Below are 19,322 nucleotides of genomic sequence, written 5' to 3'. Positions count from 1 at the left end.
CGGTGTGTACAACTGTGATCATCTCCATGAAGGTCCAGACTAATCCCTTTCCCATTATGAGGGCAATACGTGTCCATTTTGCTTTGCTGATGAACCCTTCATTTAGCTCAATGTCATCTAGCTGCACAGCCTAAAAGTACATACCACGACATGTGCCCAAACTTTGAGTCTTGCTTTAACTTTTTCGGGATGATCAACTGCAGGAAATGGAGAAGCAACAAAAGGTTTAAAAAACTGAATCCTAAACTAACTACTTTAAAATCAAACACATATTCTAATTTTGATGGAAAGCAAACAATATTAACAAAATTTCACAAGACCACATCCAAGAATCCCCTTGCATTTCCCAACTTAATATCACAATCAATAGTTAAATTGTGAAAGATAATATGATAACAGTCATTGTCATTCTAACTGCATTCCCATCAATTTTTACAATAATAAAAATTCCTATGCTCCTATAAAAGAGCTTACAACCTATTTATTGAAAAGAAAAGATTTTTACAACCAAATAAAAATCTTAGACCTTTTATGGGGTGTACAACCCAATTTAGAGAACAATAATCAAATATCATATCACAATTATAATCAATCAATCCAAATATATTGATATATTTAATTGAATGAATAAAAACATCTCATCCATCCATCCCTTAGGGCCATAGGATAAATAAAACAACCTTACAAAATAGATTTGACACACCCTACAACAAATCTAACATACAAGAAGTTACTCTAAGGCACTGATACCAGTTGTTGGGAACTCTGGATTACTTTGTTCCCATGGCCTAGATCTCATAGGGTGCATGCATCTATCCTTAAGGCTCTCTAGATCTAACGCAACAAAAAATAATGACTTCAAAAACCATTATAAAATAAAGATCCAAAGAAAAAGTGTCCATACTTGGATTTGGATGTTCCTAGATTAATTCCTTGTGATGAAGAACATGCCTAGAAAAACTAGAGAATCTCTTCTCATGTTGCTACCCAAGTGTGCGTCCTATGTGATTCCCCTTGCACATGGCCTATTCACATCGCATGCGATTCTCGTGCACGCAATTTGTGCGCATCCCATGCGATTCTCATGCATGCGACCTATACGATTCCGGTGTGCTTCTCGTACACCCAAGATCTTTCGCATGATGACTCTTCCTTGTGTCTAGGCACTAAGATGCTAGAGATCTCAAGGGTGAAGGTTATGGTTTTCTTTTTGAAATGGAGAATGGCAAGACCTAGAACCCTAACCCTTACAGGGGTATTTATAGGTTTCCTATTAGGCTTGAGTGACTTGAGTCTACCATGGGCTTAGGTCACTTAATCTAGTCCAAAAAAGGTTACTAATTGATTAATTAACCATACAAGGCCCTAATTAATCAATCGGTCCAATCCAAACATACCACTCACTTATCCTTGTGCAACCTTGCGTAATTACCAAAACAACATATTGCATAAAAGTAAACTAAAAACTCATCTAACCCTCATAAACCATGCTATCAAGGAATTTAAGCTCAAAGTAGGGACCATCGGGACCCATAGGAGTACTAGCTCCCTCATAATCAAATTCAGAAATTAACTCAACACCCCACTACAGAGAGTTAACTACACTCTAGTACCCTATGTATATTAAAACGATACACTAAGTGCTCGGGCCCATGACCTACTATTTACTGCATGCAAACTCCCCATGAACTAGTGTCTGTAATCTAATATGGCAGTATTATCACCTATCAAGATTACCTCTTAAATCCTTGAGTTACGGATCTTACTTATTATGGGATCAACTGACATAATTTAGCTCAAGGAGCATATATCAAATTCCACTAAAGGAATTATTGTGGTCATAGATTTCATGATCACACGTCCTTTGGATCATCCAAGAGGGCATAATGTCTCGATCCCATGAGATATCATGGTGCCTCTATTGAGAATACTTATTGTCAACAGTCTTCATTAATAGTGACCCAATCCATAGGGATATATGACCATTATAGGGTCTCACTCATAGGTTAAAACCTCCTATTGATTTTGGCACGGGCTCAATATCCTCTCAAGGTTGAGAGTTCATGCAGTAAGTAACTTAGTGAATCATGACAATTGATAATCTTGCGTCGTGATTCACTGTAGGTCATGTCTGGTGTGCATCACCAGCGTTCAAAAAATCGACCGAGTTGTACCCGCCTCGAAGTGGACCGCGACGAGTCCGATACCAGATACCTAGGCTCGGCCTGAATCGGTTGGACTCGGACGAGTCGACCGATATTCCGAGTTAACTCAGGCAACTCGGGGAAAAAATTCAATGGATTCTCTGCAAAAAGCCCCACAACAAATCTTGATTTTTCAGAGAAATCAGAGATTCCTCTGCAAAAGAAAACCTACGAAACCTATGAAAATTAAAAAAAAACCCGTGAAGATTTGACAAACCTGTGAGTCCGTGACCCTTTCAATTTTTCAAAAGCCTTTAAAAAGAGGCTCGGTTGAAGAAATCCACCATTGCCAGAGTCTATAATCCTCATCTTTGGTGCGGTGCTTGGTGGAAGGTAGCAGATCGTGCCACGAGAGGCTGCGTCTTCGTGGTTTGGGGAAGAAGACAGAGGGCTGCATCAGTGCATCAGAGCATCAGCATCTTCGTGGTGTTGCTGACTGCTGAGTTGGGGAAGAAGAAGAAGATAGAGGCGTGGTGTTGCTGGGGAAGAAGAAGAAACAGAGGGGGTTAGGGCAGCCTGGGCAGGAGGAGGTTTGAGTCGTTTGACCTAGGTAACAAATTCATACAGAATATTGAATAATTTAATTCAATAGGTTAGAATTTTATTACTTGATTTAATAGGATTTAGTCTTGCAAATCTTAAATATTGTTCCTAATTTATATGATATATTATTCCTTTTCAATTTAATATACGTAATCTTTATATATAATTGAATATTGTTGCTATATATAATTTGTTATTCATTTTCAAATATTGTTGCCATATATCTTATAAACTAAATAAGATATAATTAATAATTTTAAATTATTTCATGAATTTTTTAATTTTTAAAAATAATTTTGAAATTTAAAAACCAATCTAATTAATTACATATAAAATAAAATTTTTTATAATATTATGTTGATAATTCAATTCTAAATGAGTACATGGAATGAAAATTTTGCTCATTTTTAAAAAGTTAAACTTTATTAATTATTCAATTTAAATAAAATATTATGAAAAATTATTAGTTTAAATATTTATTATTAATTTTTAACCCAAAAAATGATAAAGATGTTAATATTTTTATGTTTCTAACATATGCTAAAATAGTATTTTTTTTTTATAAAAATAAAATAAAATAAACCTATAATTTTATTTAATATCATATATATAATATGTTATTCCTTTTCAAATTAATATATATAATCTTTATATATGGTTTAATATGTTGCTATATATAATCTATTATTTCTTTTCAAATACTAAATAAGATATAATTAATAGTTTTAAATTATTTCATGAATTTTTTAATTTTTAAAAATAATTTTAAAATTAAAAAACCAATCTAATTAATTACATATAAAATAATTTTTTTTATAATATTATGTTGATAATTCAATTCTAAATGAGTACATGAAATGAAAATTTTGACTCATTTTTAAAAAGTTAAACTTTATTAATTATTCAATTTAAATAAAATATTATGAAAAATTATTAGTTTAAATATTTATTATTAATTTTTAACCCAAAAAATGATAAAGATGTTAATATTTTTATGTTTCTAACATATGCTAAAATAGTATTTTTTTTATAAAAATAAAATAAAATTAACCTATGATTTTATTATAATATCATATATATAATATGTTATTCCTTTTCAAATTAATATATATACTCTCTATATATGGTTTAATATTGTTGCTATATATAATATATTATTTCTTTTCAAATATTATTCCTATATGTCTTATAAACTAAATAAGACATAATTAATAATTTTAAATTGTTTCATGAATTTTAAAATTTTTAAAAATATAATGTACAAGAAATTGTCTTGAATACTTTAAAAATATCACTCAATTTTCTATTAGTATAAATAAATTTAGATTATATTAGTGACAAAAAATTTCCCTATTACTCAATTACATTAATACTATATCGCAAAATTAAATTACTATACAAAATTAATCATTATTGAAATTTTTTTCTTCAAATAATCATAAATGATTTAATAATACGGAATGAAGGGTATGCATTTACATGGTCAATTACATTGATTTTAATTTAAAAAACATATAAATAAGTGGAAAACAAAAGATGATGAACTTAGGTGAGATCATGTTTATTGCTTTTTTAGTACAATTTATTTTTATATGGCAACAATATGAAACATATAAGTGAGTGGAAAATTGAATATTATAATTTTTATATAAATGTGTTTATATATATTCAATTTGAAAAGTAAATTGTTTTCCTTTTATACATGGTTAGGTTAAAATTTCAAAATGGCTTCAAAACATGATATTGGTTGGGAGCATGCAGAACCTGTTGGTGGTAGTAGAAGAACCACAAAGTGTAAATATTGTGGGAAAGTTATACATGGCGGTATAACAAGATTAAAGCAACACATCGCACATATATCTGGACAAGTGGAAGGATGTCCACGTGTACCGGTAGAAGTGTCACATAGTGTTAGACAACATATGTCTAATACTTCAAAAGAAAAAGCACAGTTAAAGAAAAAAAAAGAACGACTTTTGAATTCCTTAAATAGAGATAATTTCTATGAAATTGATGAGGGTGATTCTGATGATGAAATTGAGGAAGTTGCTATGGCTGATTTTGAAAGAAGACAAATGAAACAAGCAATGAAAGAAAGTCGTCGAATTTTTTAAGAAGGTGGACAAGAGCATCAGCAGGGTGGTAGTTCCTCACAACCTTCTAATGCTAGGATTAAGCGCGGACTGACACGTAGCTTCAGTGTAAGAGAAGGAGCTAGCATACCTCCAAAAGGAATTGATCCCTACATGTTCCCATCAAAGCAGAAATCAATAAAAAGCTTGTTTTCTACTGAAGGCGTGAAGAAAGTGGGTAAAGCTATTTCTAAATTCTTTCTCTTTAATGCAATACCCTTTAATGCAGCTGACAGTGGGCCTTACTATCAATCAATGATTGATACCATAGCAGAAGCAGGTCCAGGCATCAAGGGTCCCACGGGATACCAAATTGGAAATACATATTTGGAAGAGGAGGTGCAAGAACTTGAGGTATACATAACAACATTGAAGGCTAAATGGCCTATATATGGGTGCACAATCATGTGTGATGGTTGGAGTTCTAGAACTAGAAAGCCTATCATCAATTTCATGATTTATTGTGATAGAAGTATGATATACCATTCTTCAGTTGACACTACCAACATACCTAAGACAGCAGACTACATCTTTTCCCTTATGGATAAAGTTGTAGAGGAGGTTGGGGAGGAAAATGTTGTTCAAGTAGTCACTGATAATGAGGCAAGTTTTAAAGCAGCCGGCATGTTGTTGATGGAGAAGCGAAAGCATTTGTTTTGGTCTCCTTGTGCAGCCCACTGTATTGATTTAATGCTTGAAGATATTGGAAGCATGAAGCAGATTAAGGAGACATTAGATCAAGCTAAGATGATCACAGGATTTATTTATAATAGCTTGAAAGTGGTGAATTTGATGAAAGTGTTCACCAAGGATAGAGATCTATTAAGGCCAGGAATAACCCGTTTTGCCACTGAATTCATTTCACTTGAGAGTCTTATACGTTATGAGGCTGATTTGAAGAGAATGTGCACAACAAATGAGTGGCGTGAATTCAATAAAGATAGGAGCAGAAAAAGTGTAAGAGATAAGGTATCCAACCTTATCTTAACTGATCAATTTTGGAAGAAGGCCAAAGAAGTTCAAACCATCATGGAACCTCTCGTCAAAGTATTGAAATTGGTTGATCAAGATAAAAAGCCCACACTATCAATCATTTATGAAGCAATGGATAGAGCTAAATTGGCTATCAAGGCATCGGTCAAGCAATGGGAAAAGTATTGGGAAGTCATTGATAGAAGGTGGGAATGTCAATTGCACAGACATTTGCATGCTGCAGGTAATAAAAAAACTCTTTATATATTTTTTATTAATTTTTTTAAGTACAAATTATTATAAATTGATCATTATTTAACTTATGGCAGCATATTTTTTAAATCCAATGTTCCAATATTCAAAGCATTTCTCCAACCATCCGGAAATTAAAGTTGGATTAAAGGAGGTTATCAAGAGATTAGAGCCAGATTTGGATAGACAAGCAAAAGCTATTAATGAGGTATAATAATAGTTTGTGACCTTTATATAATGCATTTTGTATATGTAATGTGCATTAACAAAAAAAAAATTGTTAATGATGTAGGTGAAATTATTTGTTGACGGCCAAGGAGAATTTGGAAGTGCACTCACAAAGAAAGCAATAAATCAATCTCTTCCAGGTACTTAATACATTTATGTCTATTACAAATAAGAAGTTATCATCATTTTTTGTTTAATATATCATAGTGATTAATAAGTATGCATTTTCTTTATTATAGCTGAATGGTGGAACAACTATGGCGACGAAGGTCCACATCTACAAAAGATTGCTGTTAAAATTTTAAGCCAAACTTGTTCTTCATCAAGTTGTGAAAGAAATTGGAGCACATGGTCATTGATTCACACAAAGTTGCGCAACCGTTTGGCAATGAAAAAGTTGCATAAGTTAGTTTATGTGCACTACAATATACGACTTCGAGTTAAGAATTTGATGCAAGAGCGAAGCAATGAAGATTTATACAATCCAATTGATCTGAATCATATCTTTAATGATGATGATATATTAGATGAGTGGATACGAGAAGGAGAGGAGCCTATTTTATCATCTGATAATTTGGATTGGTTGGATAAAGGTCTTCCCACTAATGAAGAAGGTAGAGAAAGAGATGTTGATTCCCGTCGTAAAGGTAAGGCTTCTAGAACAATTTCTTCAAGTTCTAGTAGTGATGATGGTGATAATAGGGGCAGTAGGCGGGGTGGTGGCACTAGTGGGGGCAATAGAGGAGTTGGTGGCACTAGTGAGGGTATTGGAGGAGATGGTAGCACTGGGGGCGGTTATGTTAGTCAAGTAGATCCTGGCATGTCATGGGCACAAGGAGGTGAAAATTACTATGCCACACAAGATACAGATCATGGATATCGACCAGGGATATGGGAACAACGAAAGCATTTGGAAAGACTAACTACATTTCCCAGCGATGATGATTATTCTAGTGGGCATGATTATCATAGATCAAATCATCACCGTATTGATGAGCACTTACAAAATTTGGGTATAGGATCTAGGCCATATTTCAGAGGGGTAGATGATAGATCATATCAAAACTTTAGAGACCGTGATAGCTCTTCCAGTACTTTTAGTAGAAATGATTTTAATCAATTTCCAATGATGCATCCAGAGGGATATTCAAATACTGGAACACGAGCTAGTGACTCATATGGATATGATCAATCTTCTAGTAGCAGTAGCATTGCTTATCGAGGTTTTGGATACTATCAAGCTGGTGTTGATCCCGAACAGCCTTCGAAACCATATTTTCCTAATTATGGATCATCAAGCGAATCATCTCACCCACCATATTTGAGTTATGAACCACTCTTTCAATCATATCCTCACTATGGGAATTGCCACCCCAATTTGTATGTTCGTCGTAAGACTGATGATGATGATGATTTTGAACCCCCTCGTCATTCAACATGGAATTGATTGTTGTAATGTATGTGTTGTTAGTAAAAATGTTATTATATTTGAAATAAAATAACTTTCTTTTTATTAGCATTATCATAAATAACTTTGAGTAGATACTTTTATAACTATTTAAATAATGTTAAATGTGAGACAATTTTATTTTTTTAATTTTTTTAGCTTATTTAATTGTATATATTTTTCTGATGATTTACATAATATTTTTATATTTTTTTGAATTTTCTAATTAGCTTATTTTACGTATCACCCGATACCAGGCCGATACACCGAGACCGATACGCCTCGGGACCCTCTGAGTCAGTGACCGATACCGCGACTTTGAACCATGTGCATCACATACACTAGTGCACTCACCATGGGAAACCCATCCTAACAGCGAAAACAAGACATCTCTCCAATTAGGATTTGGTGCACTATAGTCTCTATTGAATTGCTCAAATCCATGAACTAACTATGTAACTCCTAAAGATCTAAGTCATGTACAATGTAAGAAAGATGGACTGAATGCTCAAATCAATGCCAATATGCTAAAAAGATAGCAAGGGGATAGTTAAGTCTAACTTTGTTACATCATATCTTGCTTTTAGGGGCTCAGTCTCAATAGGATTTGTAGGTAAGATCCAAGTCATAGGTTCTTTACAATTAAATGACTTGTTCATAATCGATTCGTGGATCTAGGCAACCCATTAGAGGTTGTAATGCACCACCTTCTAATTGGAGGGATGAGTGGTTTTGGCTGTCAGGATGGGTTTCCCATAGTGAGTGCACTAGTGTGTATGGTTAAACATTGGACAATACCTATGGTGAGTCATGACTTAAGGTTATCAAGTAGTCATGACTTCATCAAGCTACTTCATTGTGTTGTCTCTCAACCTTGAGAGAACATTGAGCTTATATTAAAATTAGTAGTAGCTTTGATCTACAGGTGAGATCGTAAGCTGATCATATATTCCCTATGAATCAAGTCACTATTGATGGAAGTCGATAGCAATAAGTATTCTCAATAGAGACACCATGATATTTTATAGGATTGAGATAGAGTGTCCACTTGGGTGATCCTAAGGAGGTGTGTTCAAAGAAACTATGGTCATAATAGTTTCTTAAATGGAACTTGGCATAAGCTCTTTAAGAGTTAAGACGTATCAATTGAACACACAATAGAAGAATCTATAACTTAAGGATAGTAGAGGTAGTTTTGAAATACTAATAGTTTTTGTCTTATTAAACTACGAACACCAGTTCATAGGGAGACTAAACGTAATGGATAAGCAAGTCACGAACCTGAGCACATAATGTCCTATTGTTATTTACATAGGATACCGGTGTTTAGTTGATTCTTTATAATGGGATGCTTAATCAACTTCAAAATTGGATTATGAGAGAGTCAATACTCTTATGGGTCCCAATGGTCCCCGCTTTGAGCTTATACACCTTGTTGCCATGGGTTATGAGGGTCAAATTAGCTATAAGTTCACTTTTATGCATAAGGGCATTTTGGCAATTATGTAAGGTTGCATAGGGATAAGTGAACAAGGTCTTTAGATTGGGTTAGTTGATTAATTAGTAGATTTTTTTGGATTAATTAGTCAATTAGGACCCAATTTGGGCTAGATTAAGTGACCTAAGCTCATGTGGGCTCAAGTCACTTAAGCCTAGTTAAGAACCCTATAAATAACTCATAGGGTTTAGGGTTTCCATCACTTTTTGTCTTCCACCATCTAGAGAGAAAGAGAGTCATAACCTTCACCCTTCTTTCCTCCCTACCAAAAGTGTGTCAAGAATAAGGTTGAATCATCATAAGGAAGATCGTGGATTTACGAGACTTCCAACAACTTCAAGGTTGTCTTCAACACTGGGAATTTAAGGTTTGGGAACATCCAAACCTAAAGGTTAGTACTTTAACCCAAAAAAAAAAATCATTTTTTTGAAAATTAGTTTTGCTTAGATCTACAATTCCAATATCCTATTACTTCGAGTACATAAGTGTCTCATCATAGTGGAAGGTTTATATCTCATAGATTATGATGAAGCAACGAGCATGTTGGTGCTCATAGTTTGGCAAGGAGCTATAAAAGGAAAGTTAGAATCTTTGTATTCTAACGTAGTTTGGGTTCTTGTAGAAGCACCTAAAGGGATAAAACTCATAGATATAAGTAAATCTATAAGAGGGACAAAGGAGTAGGTGGAAGAGTTGAGTTTTATATGGCTAAGTTCTAGGTAAAGGTTATAGTTCAAAATATTGTTTCGACTATAGGAAACCTTTTCACTAGTAGCATACTCAAATCTATCAAAGTATTTATATCCATTTCGGTGTATCTCATTTATGAGATATTGCAATAGCATGTCAAGATAGTGTTCTTAAACTATTATCTTCTTATTAACATCTATATGATGTAACCAAATATTTTTTATAGCAAGGGTCTTGTGTGTACAAGAAGACATAGGGAAGCATGGGGTGCTTTGTAGGTAGATAACAATCTACTCATTAGTAATGATGTAGAGATATTATTATAAATCAAAATCAATTTATCTACTTAGTTCTAGATGGAAATCTAGAAAGGACAATATATTATTGGGTTTAAAGTCCTTAGGGATTACAAAAATAGGAAAATTACATTATGTCAAGCATATACTCAAGTATATTTGGAGAATGATGGATTATGTGTTTGTGTTCCAAAGTGTTGAGATAATATAGATGGTTGACAAGATACCTTTTATAGAAAACTTGGTGGATTATTTCATCAAGACATTGACAAGAAGAGTCTTTGTTGGTCATAAGGGTAGTATAGGTTTTAGATGAGTATCTAGTATGCTTTGATAACACAATGCTTTTAGAGCTAGTAGGAGATTGTTAGAATAGAGTTCTTAAAAGCATAACATGATGTAACAAAATTGGAATTCATTATTTAATGATATTCTAATTTCCTTTTTACTTGTCCTTATTCCATGCATTACACTATATGAGCATTCTCACCTAACATCTCTTGTATTGTACATAACTTGGGTGCTTAGGAGATCCAAGTCATGGGTCCCTTGCAAGTAGATGATTTGTTCATAACTAGTTTATGAACTTAAGCAAACCGTTTGAGGTTGTAATGCACTGCCTCATAATTGGAGGAATTACTAGTCTTAGCCATCAAGATGGATTTCCCATGATGAGTGCACTAGTGTGTATGGTTACACATTAGATAGGACCCAAATGAATCACAAGGCTATCAAGAAGTCATGACTTCACCAAGCTATTTCATTGTGTCGTCTCTCAACCTTAAGAGAATATTGATTTTTTGCTAAAGTTGGGAGTGGCTTTAACCTACGGGTGAGATCTTATGTTAATCATATATTCCCTACAGATTGGGTTACTATTGATGAAAGTTCGTAGAAATAAGTATTCTCAGTAGAGGCACCTTTATATCTTATGGGATTGAAAAGGAGTGGCACATTGGATGATCCTAAAGAGGTGTGTTCATGTAAACTATGACCATATTAGTTTTCTTTAGTGGAACTTGATATAGGCTCTTTGAGAGCTAAGATATGTCAATTGAACACACAATAGGAGGTTTTGTAACTCAAGGATAATAGAGGTAGTCTTGAAAGGCTGATAGTTTTTGCTTTACTAAACAATGGACACCAATTCATGGGAAGACTAAATGCAATTGATAATAGGCCATGAACCGTAGCACATGGTGTGTCGTTGTTATTTACATAGGATATTGGAACTTAGTTGATTCTCTATAGTAAGATATTAAATCAACTTAAGAATTAGATTATGAAGGAGTCGGTACTCTTATGGGTCTTAGTGGTCCCTCTCATGTACCTTCTTAGTACGATTTATGAGAGTCGGATTAACTCTAGGTTCATTTTTATGCATAAGGGCATTTTGCTAATTACACAAGGTTGCTCAAGGGCAAGTGAACAAGATCTTTAGATTAGGCTAATTAATTAATTAGTACACCTTGTTGAGTTAAATAATCAATTAGGACCCATTTTGGAGTAGATTAAGTGACTCAAGTCCTCAATGGGCTCAAGTCAGTTAAGCCCTTTGGAGAACCCTAGAAATACCCCTTAAGGGGTTAGGGTTTCCATAACTTCCACCTCCAGAGAGAAAGATAATTATAGTCTCCACCATCTCTTCCCCCCATTGAAAGTGTGCCACAATTAAAGAAGAGCTATCAGGCAAAAAATCTTGAGTTTACGAGACTTCTGATGACATCGATTTGATTTTTCAACATTTGGATTATATGTTTAGGAACATTCAAACCTAAAGGTTAGTATTTTAACCCTAAAGATCATTTTTTTAATTAATATTAATTTCATTGCTTAGATCTAAGATGCTAACAAAAGACTCTACATCTATGAGATCTTCTATGGTTTTTATTACTCTCTTCACCAGTAGGAATCAATTTGTGAAATCCAGATCTAGGTAAGTCACATATAAATCTTTATATCTAGATCATGAAATAATTTTTATTGTTATTTTTGCTTCCATATGCTAGGATCTAGTAGCCTTAGTAAGATTGCATGCACCTAATTAAATCCAAGGCCAGGGAACAAAGTAATTTGGTATTCCTTACAACATCAAAGTTTGATTTTTTTTTCCATTACTTTATTTTGTTTAATGTCCTAGACAACTAGTCTTTAGATCTTGTTTAGATTAATATGACCTAGGTCTAGATATCAAATGTGTGATTAGTGCTAAGTTCTTTCTTTGTAGTGAGATTTGATTATTCTCATTACTTGGCAAAAGTGGTAATAGTGTAATACATGGAAAAAGTAGTATCTCTCACTAACCTGCACAACTAACCTTACAACTAAAGTTAAGGTAAGTACATCCCTATCATGTAACCTTTTCACTTGTTAAAAGCCTTATAAAAAAAATTACATATAGTAGACCTGGAATGTATTTACCACTATATATTCAAAAATGAGAATATGATGTGTACTTTTTTTTTTCTTAAGTAATTTGAGTAATCCTTTTCCAATGTCCTAAAGCTTATAAAGGAATCACTTCCCCTTGAGCTTGCTCTCCCATTCCCTCTCTTAAATTTTCCTTATTTGATGTTCTTCTTCTTGGTAGAAGAGCCTGAAAAACCTTTGACTCTCATATGAACAACTCTCTAATATTTGAGAATCCCCTTAGCCATCTATGTTGTCAGAAGTGTGTATGTGACAACACACTTATGAGTGGCAAAAAGCCATTTTATGGTTTGGAACCTGAAAACCTAGGGCTTAGGAAAACAATGGGTAAAAATTGAACTAAAAATTGAAAGAACGAAAGGTTGAGACATAATAAATGAAAACAAACATACTCTCTAATGCTAGTCTGAATTGGGAAATGGTACAATAGCTCATTACTTGTTACTATTGATTCTTGGTAAATCTTGATCACCAGTTATCATAATTCTTATTATCGTTACCTATCTTAAGACAAATCTACATAGAGTAGCGTGAGTCCCAAATCCTAGATCTTGATCTAAATTTCAAATACACTCATTTAGATGATAATTTAGGTTTCGAATAAAACAAGAAAATTAGGTATCGAATACAACATTGAGTTATGGAAGTTAATATCAATTGAACAATAATTTTGAATAATATAAGATTATCATAATCTAAATACCCTTGTTTAGTCCAATGCTTTATACCCGAAGTTGGATAATGGAATTCCCAATCTTGAATCGAATGAATTTAGAAATCAATACTCAATTTGCTAGTAATTACATTCTTTTAATAATCTCAATTTTAATTAAATCAACTTTGAACATTTTCAGTTTAGGAATTTAGGTAAAAGTAATCACATTTGACCTAGTTTGACAATTTTATATGTCAATTCTTGAGAATGAGACCCAAAATACTATAAAAAAACATGACAACTCTTTCTCTAGATTTTCTTAACTAGAGTTCCTACATAATTTAGCTTATAGTATTTTTGGTACAATAGAGAAATGCAGCCATCGAATTATGCTATTTTTGCATCCAAGTTTGTTCATACATGCCAAGTCTCTTCTTCTTTTTACTTTTGATTATTTTTTGAAAATTCTAATAATTTGATTAATAATAAACTTAATAATTACATTCAGATTTTCTTCCATGAATTGTAAATCCAAATAATTTTTGTATAGGAAAATTATATTTAAGGGATGAAACCTAAAAATAATAGCTATAAAAACACTTTAGGTAAGGTAATAGGTAGAAATATTGGAGCCAAGTTATTACTATGGTCATTTAACCAATTGAGCAAGCGAAAATGCCATGAAAGCCTTTAAACGAAGGCCTAATGATCAACAACCAGCGTAGACTCAAATGTACAAAGCCCAATTTATAATAGTTGGAAATGGTTATTGAAAATTTGGCACTCAAGTTAATCTCAAGAAACCCATAACTCATATGTGATGTAAAAAGCAAGCGTACAAGACATTTTCACCCAATATGCGTACTTATACACAGCACAATTATCAACTAACAGGGACAGGAAGTGAGGTAAGAAAATGCCCCTGTTGTGTGACAAGATGTTTATGCGGAGGAATTCAAGACAATGGTTAGAAGTAGTTATGGAGATCCATGCCAACCCCAACAAATGACAATGCTGAATAATTGAGGTGGAAGTGGGTTGGCCAACCACTGAACCTTACCAGGTTGCACTAGTAAATAGCATCAAAGTTGAAGCTCACATGCACATGCACTAACACTAACTAAGATCCATCTTCTATGTATGGTTGTGAAAACGATCACCTAAAATGTGCCAACTTACTGAACTGAGCATGACTTCATATCCCCTGTAACTCTCAACACACACTATAAAATCCTTCCACTGAAGTCTCGAGTCTCGCAACGGCGCTTAGAATATTAAGCATAGATGGCAAGGCTAAACGTACTGGCTTTTGCAGTGTTGGCCATGGCCACCATGGCAGCCATACCAGCTGCGGATTCAGCCCAGCCCTCGCTACTCACCTTCATCTTCGGTGATTCCTTGACAGAAGTTGGAAACAACAATTTTCTGCAATACTCCCTCGCTAAATCCAATTATCCTTGGTACGGTATTGACTATAAAGGCGGGCAGGCCACCGGAAGGTTCACCAACGGGAGGACTATCGGCGATATAATATGTACACTCAAAAACTGTCCCAAATCTTTTATCATCATTTTCATTACTCTAATTTTTATTTTTGCGGATTATTGCCTGTCAGCTTCCAAGCTTGGGATCCCATCACCACCGCCTCATCTTTCCTTGTCAAAAGCCGAAGATGCGATCCTTAAAGGGGCTAATTATGCTTCTGGTGGAGCAGGGATTCTCAATGAAACTGGACTCTACTTTGTAATTAAGCATGCCCCCATTCACTTCCATTCAACCATTTAATGTCACCATGCTGTAACCTCTTTGTTTGGTTTTCCATGTTTTAGATTCAAAGACTAACCTTTGAGGATCAAATCAATGCGTTTGACAAGACCAACCAAGCAGTCAAGGCAAAACTTGGAGGAGTGGCAGCAGACAAGCTTTTCAACGAGGCCGTCTTCTTCATTGGAATTGGTAATTCTAGCCGCTCTAAATTGAATAATTCACAAAAATGCTCTTTTATTTTATTTTTATTCTTTAAAGTGCTTTATACTACCAATTACTAACAATCACAGTCCAAGACATTCTTTTTATTTTATTTTACTTATTTATTTATTTATTTTCAGGTAGCAATGACTATGTCAACAATTTCTTGCAACCTTTTCTGGCAGATGCCCAACAGTACACGCCTGAGGAGTTTGTGGAACTTTTGGTCTCCACGTTGGACCACCAACTTTCGGTGAATATTTCTGAACCCGCCAAACTCTTCTTCTCATGCAAGTTTTCAAAATTCAACAATCACGTTCGCCCTATTTATTGCTCCTAAAAAACCAAATTTAACCGGACAAGGAGGGGATACTGTAGAAAACTCCTATACCCCCTTCAACCTTTTCTTCTTCCAATTTTTAGGGTTTTTTTTTTCCTCAAAATTTTAAATGGTATTAAAGAAAAATACAATTTATAAATTAATAAGTATTACAAATATTTATAATTTTTTTATGAAAAGCAATATTTTTTTATTTATTAAAACGAGTTGAAAATATTTTAAAAAAATCATTTAAAATATCTTTTCATTTAATATTTTATATAATTTGCAGGACAGATTAAGGTTAAACCCCAATCCGTCTCGAGTTTTAAAAAATATTTCTAAACCCATCATGAACCATTTACATTTTAGGATGAAGTAGATACTCGAAAAAACACGTTCCGTAGTCATTCCTGCTTTTTATGTTTTAAGAGCCGTTGCCCTTAATTTCCAATAAGAACTTTCAAATGGAAGATGAAGATGAAAATTGCCTGAGCACATTTCCCCTCCAGCACCCTACGCTTGCCTTCCTGTGAGCTTCCACCCTCACGGCTCAAGGCCTGAACGCTTCTTTTTCTAAAGGACACCATTTCATGGCCTCTTAAAATGATATCTAACAAAGAACATATTATTTGGGTAAGTTTGTTTCAAATGACAATCTACTTGCTTAATGTTCTCACAGAGCCTGCCTGCATTTTTGTCTAGCCTTCAGATACACTTCACATTGTCTGCGTAATGTTCAACATTTGAATTGTAATAGACCATTTTATATTGAACGTGGTGACTTAAACAGAGACTCTACCAACTGGGTGCACGAAAGATGATGTTCCACGGGCTTGGCCCATTAGGCTGCATTCCTTCGCAAAGGGTTAAATCAAAGCGAGGCGAATGCCTAAAGCAAGTCAATAGATGGGCGCTGCAATTCAACTCCAAAGTAAAGAATCTATTGATCTCTCTGAAACGACGCCTCCCAACTGCACAACTCACATTTGTAGACACTTACCACGATGTTTTGGATCTAATCAACAATCCTGGCGCCTACGGTATGGTAAAATTTTAATGCCATTATAGAAGTAGAAATATTTAGTTCGTAATTGTTTTAATTGGAATTTAGTTTTGGGTGCAGGATTTAAGGTGTCCAATACCTCATGTTGCAATGTAGCAAGCCTTGGAGGACTATGTTTGCCTAACTCAAAGCTGTGCAAGAATCGTACCGAGTTCGTGTTTTGGGATGCCTTCCATCCCTCGGATGCGGCAAATGCAGTGCTTGCTGATAGAATCTTCTCCACCGTCTTTTCTCAATCACATTCTCCATCCCCTGCCCCTTCCTCTGGAGGACGCCCACATCATCCTCATCACCCTCATCACTGACCAACCACCAACAATCCATTATACAATTTTATCTACATCTATTATATTAATAGAGAGTTTGCACCCCCTATGAAACGGAGTGGCTTTATTCATCCCTTCAATGTATTTCCAACTTTAGTAAAATTGACATACATTTCCGCATGGTTTCATATCCTTTATGATCCAAACAAGATTTTAGAATAAAAATACAAAGGTGTGGCAGAGTGCTCTCAGTGGTAATGGCCAAAATTTTCCACATGGGACGACTTAAAAAGGGAGGAGAAGCCTCTTAAATTTAGGCACCAAAAAAGCTCCCACCTGAAATGATTGACGACGCCTTCGTCTCGTTTCTAAAAGAAAGAGACTATATATAATCTCTCAACTGCTAGAGAAAAGAGTCATCAAGCATCACCAAGCACAACTAGTAGTTACACCTTTGGTCGCTCAAATATACAAGGCCACGTCCTACCCCCTTTAGTCTCTTTTCAGTGTGGTTAAAGCAAATCCATCATCATCGAGCATCAAACATATATTAAATGCCAGTTTCTTCGAATTTTCTAGGGGGAAAAAATCGAAGCAATAACATCCTCACATGACCCATTCAGACGTCGCATGTTAAGTTCTTTAGACTCCGTTAATTAAAAAGCAAAAATTGTGCGGAACCTACGAGAAAATGCAGGAAACTATTGGAAATAGGAATTTGCATGTCCAGAAGTACCTCGGTTTGATTCGATTCTGCATCTCTTCGTATTCCCTCTGCTACCATCAACATAACAGAGCAAAGAGAATGAGAGTTAGATGCTTTCTCGGTGAAAAAATCTTATACCAGTGACAAAGAAAATTTGAGAGAAGAAGACGCTTAAGTTTTGCGGAGGGGTTGGGCTGTGCGGCTGTGCCAAATTTATATCCCTCGCACATTAGGGTTTCTCTTGTGGGGAGCAATTTGGGTGCGTGGGCTGCTGAAGGTTAAAGGGTTATTTGGTCAAGCGAGAATTGTATTTTCGGTCCAACTAGATTGGGTAATTGAGGTAAGGTACTCCTATCACTCGTAATTAAACAAAAAACCCAATGAAAGAGTAGAAATCGAGAGTAAGGATATTGTTTTTAAAAAATCCTTAAAATATCTTTGTCTATTAAATGAAAAAACTAATCAATCACCTCACCTTTCTCATTCTCTCTCTGACACTTTTACTCTTCTCTCACCTATTTAATAATGGAACCAAGTTGAATCATTTTTCTTCATCAAATTGAATATGAAATATGATTAAAAATCATTATTACCAAATGCATTTTTTAAATGAATAACTTTTAAATACCTCATAAAAAATTATTCTTTTTTCAAACTTACATAATATAATAAATATTTTTTAAATATGTTGAAAACTTACATAATATATAATAAATATTATTCTTTATTTCAAACTTATATTATTTCTCATATATATTAAATAATTTTTAAACACCTCATAAAATATTAGTATTATTTATTTGTTCTAACTTCTAAATTATATATCATCAAATATTATTTTTTTTCAAATATATAGAACATATAATAAATACTTTTTAAATATCTCATAAAATTTTTTTTTTTTTTTAACTTGCAAATTAGACATTATTATTTCTTATATTATTTTGAAAATAATGTAAACACTCACATGCATATATATATAGGGAGAATTGTGTTTTGGGCCCAGCTGAGCCCAAAAATTAACAAATGGTCCATATATGTTACAGAATTAATAGAAAGGCTATGAGATATTGAGTGACCTATATCCCCTTCAAATTTCCAAGTCAGATTGCTGTAAATTAAAAGGAAGAATTGTGTTAAATGTGAAATGTCATGTCACCTTCGCTTCTGTCAGTACTCTCGATGAAATCTCTGAACTGAGCGGAGCTTATCAATGGCGTCCCAAATGGCGATCCTCTCCAGAGCCCGTAAAACCCTCCTCAAAACCCTAAACCACCACAACAATCCCTTTAAAGCTTCCATTTCCACCTTCACATTCCTCTCCCAGGAACCCCAACTCGCCGAGCCCAGCCTTCCCCCGCCATCTCCCACTCCACTTCCTCCCAACCCCGCCTTAGGGAGCCCGCTCTACAACGAGAACTGGCGGAGCCCCATCCCCTAGGCTCAGTCCATCATTCCTCTAGGATTTCTACACCAGTCCTCTTCATCGCGGCTGTAGGCGTTGTCGCAGACGCTGGATGTGTCGAGCCTGATGAACGTGTTCGCCGAGTGGATGACGTCGCAGCGGTGGGTGGATATGAATCAGCTGTTCGAGTTTTGGATTAGGTCGCTTGATAAGAATGGGAAGCCGAATAAGCCGGATGTGAACTT

General features: G+C 34.5%; 1 protein-coding gene and 1 long non-coding RNA gene across 2 annotated transcripts; one reads left to right on the top strand and one right to left on the bottom strand.

Moving 5' to 3' along the window:
- Positions 1-14,592: 14,592 nt before the first annotated feature.
- Positions 14,593-17,156, top strand: LOC100265534 (GDSL esterase/lipase At5g37690). Its single transcript, XM_002274800.5, has 6 exons — positions 14,593-14,881; positions 14,963-15,090; positions 15,177-15,303; positions 15,456-15,568; positions 16,428-16,677; positions 16,761-17,156. Exons 1-6 carry the CDS (start codon positions 14,632-14,634, stop codon positions 17,003-17,005), a joined length of 1,113 nt encoding a protein of 370 aa, XP_002274836.2. The 5' UTR covers positions 14,593-14,631; the 3' UTR covers positions 17,006-17,156.
- On the bottom strand, positions 16,859-17,950 carry LOC109123819 (uncharacterized). Its single transcript, XR_002031687.2, has 2 exons — positions 17,703-17,950; positions 16,859-17,001 (listed from the first exon to the last, which is right to left on the bottom strand). It is a non-coding gene; the product is annotated as an uncharacterized LOC109123819 (long non-coding RNA).
- Between the last annotated feature and the right edge of the window lie 1,372 nt (positions 17,951-19,322).

This window comes from Vitis vinifera, chromosome 14 (genome assembly GCF_030704535.1).
Source record: "Vitis vinifera cultivar Pinot Noir 40024 chromosome 14, ASM3070453v1".
Taxonomy (NCBI): domain Eukaryota; kingdom Viridiplantae; phylum Streptophyta; class Magnoliopsida; order Vitales; family Vitaceae; genus Vitis; species Vitis vinifera.
Note: the sequence above shows the minus strand (reverse complement) of the source record. Positions and strands in the feature narration are given on the sequence as shown.

Bases quoted from the DNA above. Each gene is read 5' to 3' on its own strand.
- LOC100265534 (XM_002274800.5), top strand. From the start codon at position 14,632: ATGGCAAGGCTAAACGTACTGGCTTTTGCAGTGTTGGCCATGGCCACC. The intron at 15,091-15,176 runs GTAATTAAGCAT...TCCATGTTTTAG, and splicing joins ATGAAACTGGACTCTACTTT to ATTCAAAGACTAACCTTTGA. The intron at 15,304-15,455 runs GTAATTCTAGCC...ATTTATTTTCAG, and splicing joins CGTCTTCTTCATTGGAATTG to GTAGCAATGACTATGTCAAC.